At 52.5% G+C, this 1,630-nt stretch overlaps 1 protein-coding gene across 1 annotated transcript; it reads right to left on the bottom strand.

The window, feature by feature from the left end:
• Positions 1-443: 443 nt before the first annotated feature.
• On the bottom strand, positions 444-1,193 carry LOC121390330 (basic salivary proline-rich protein 4-like). Its single transcript, XM_041522118.1, has one exon. The coding sequence runs from the start codon at positions 1,191-1,193 to the stop codon at positions 444-446; it is 750 nt and encodes a 249-aa protein (XP_041378052.1).
• Between the last annotated feature and the right edge of the window lie 437 nt (positions 1,194-1,630).

The raw sequence follows: 1,630 nt of genomic DNA, 5'->3' as shown, positions 1-1,630 counted from the left end.
GCTGGGGAGGATGGTGAGAAGATGGCTCTATACGTCTGCCCGGTGTGTGAGGCGGACGGTCTGGATTGTTCATAAGTTGAGGAGGATGGTGAGAAGATGGCTCTAATGTCTGCCCGGTGTGTGGGGCGGACGGTCTGGATTGTTCATAAGTTGAGGAGGATGGTGAGAAGATGGCTCTATACGTCTGCCCGGTGTGTGAGGCGGGCGGTCAGGATTGTTCATAAGTTGAGGAGGATGGTGAGAAGATGGCTCTATACGTCTGCCCAGTGTGTGGGGCGGACGGTCTGAATTGTCAATAAGTTGAGGATGATGATGAGAAGTTGGCTCTATATGTCTGCCAGGTGTGTGGGGCGGACGGTCTGGATTGTTCATAAGTTGAGGAGGATGGTGAGAAGATGTCTCTATACATCTGCCCGGTGTGTGGGGCGGACGGTCTGGATTGTTCATAAGTTGAGGGGATGGTGAGAAGATGGCTCTATACGTCTGCCCGGTGTGTGAGGCTGACGGTCTGGATTGTTCATAAGTTGACGAGGATGATGAGAAGATGGCTCTATACGTCTGCCCGGTGTGTGCGGCGGACGGTCTGGATTGTTCATAAGTTGAGGAGGATGGTGAGAAGATGCCTCTATACGTCTGCCCGGTGGCTCTATACGTCTGCCCGGTGTGTGAGGCAGACGGTCTGGATTGTTCATAAGTTGAGGAGGATGGTGAGAAGATGACTCTATACGTCTGCCCGGTGTGTGAGGCGGACGGTCTGGATTGTTCATAAGTTGAGGAGGATGGTGAGAAGATGGCTCTATACGTCTGCCCGGTCTGGATTGTTCATAATTTGAGGAAATGGGCAAGAAGACGCGTCTGCCCGGTGTGTGGGGTGGATGGTCCGGATTCTTCATAAACTGGGGAGGATGGTGAGAAGATGGCTCTATACGTCTGCCCGGTGTGTGGGGTGGATGGTCCGGATTGTTCATAAGTTGAGGAGGATGGTGAGAAGATGTCTCTATACATCTGCCCGGTGTGTGGGGCGGACGGTCTGGATTGTTCATAAGTTGAGGAGGATGGTGAGAAGATGGCTCTATACGTCTGCCCGGTGTGTGAGGCTGACGGTCTGGATTGTTCATAAGTTGAGGAGGATAGGGAGAAGATGGCTCTATACGACTGCCCGGTGTGTGAGGTGGACGGTCTGGATTGTTCATAATTTGAGGAAATGGGCGAGAAGATGCGTCTGCCTAGTGTGTGGGGTGGATGGTCCGGATTGTTCATAAACTGGGGAGGATGGTGAGAAGATGGCTCTATACATCTGCCCGGTGTGTGAGGCGGACGGTCTGGATTGTTCATAAGTTGAGGAGGATGGTGAGAAGATGGATCTATATGTCTGCCCAGTTTGTGAGGCGGACGGTCTGGATTGTTCATAATTTGAGGAAATGGGCGAGAAGATGCGTCTGCCCGGGGTGTGGGGTGGATGGTCCGGATTGTTCATAAGCTGAGTAGGATGTGAGAAGATGGCTCTATACGTCTGCCTGGTGTGTGAGGCGCACAGTCTGGATTGTTCATAATTTGAGGAAATAGGCGAAAAGATGCGTCTGCCCGGTGTGTGGGGAGGATGGTCCGGATTGTTCATAAGCTGAGTAGG

This window comes from Gigantopelta aegis, chromosome 15 (genome assembly GCF_016097555.1).
Source record: "Gigantopelta aegis isolate Gae_Host chromosome 15, Gae_host_genome, whole genome shotgun sequence".
NCBI classification, from domain to species: Eukaryota; Metazoa; Mollusca; class Gastropoda; order Neomphalida; family Peltospiridae; genus Gigantopelta; species Gigantopelta aegis.
Note: the sequence above shows the minus strand (reverse complement) of the source record. Positions and strands in the feature narration are given on the sequence as shown.

Coding starts and splice junctions, on each gene's coding strand:
- LOC121390330 (XM_041522118.1), bottom strand. CDS start 1,193: ATGAACAATCCAGACCGTCCACCTCACACACCGGGCAGTCGTATAGAG.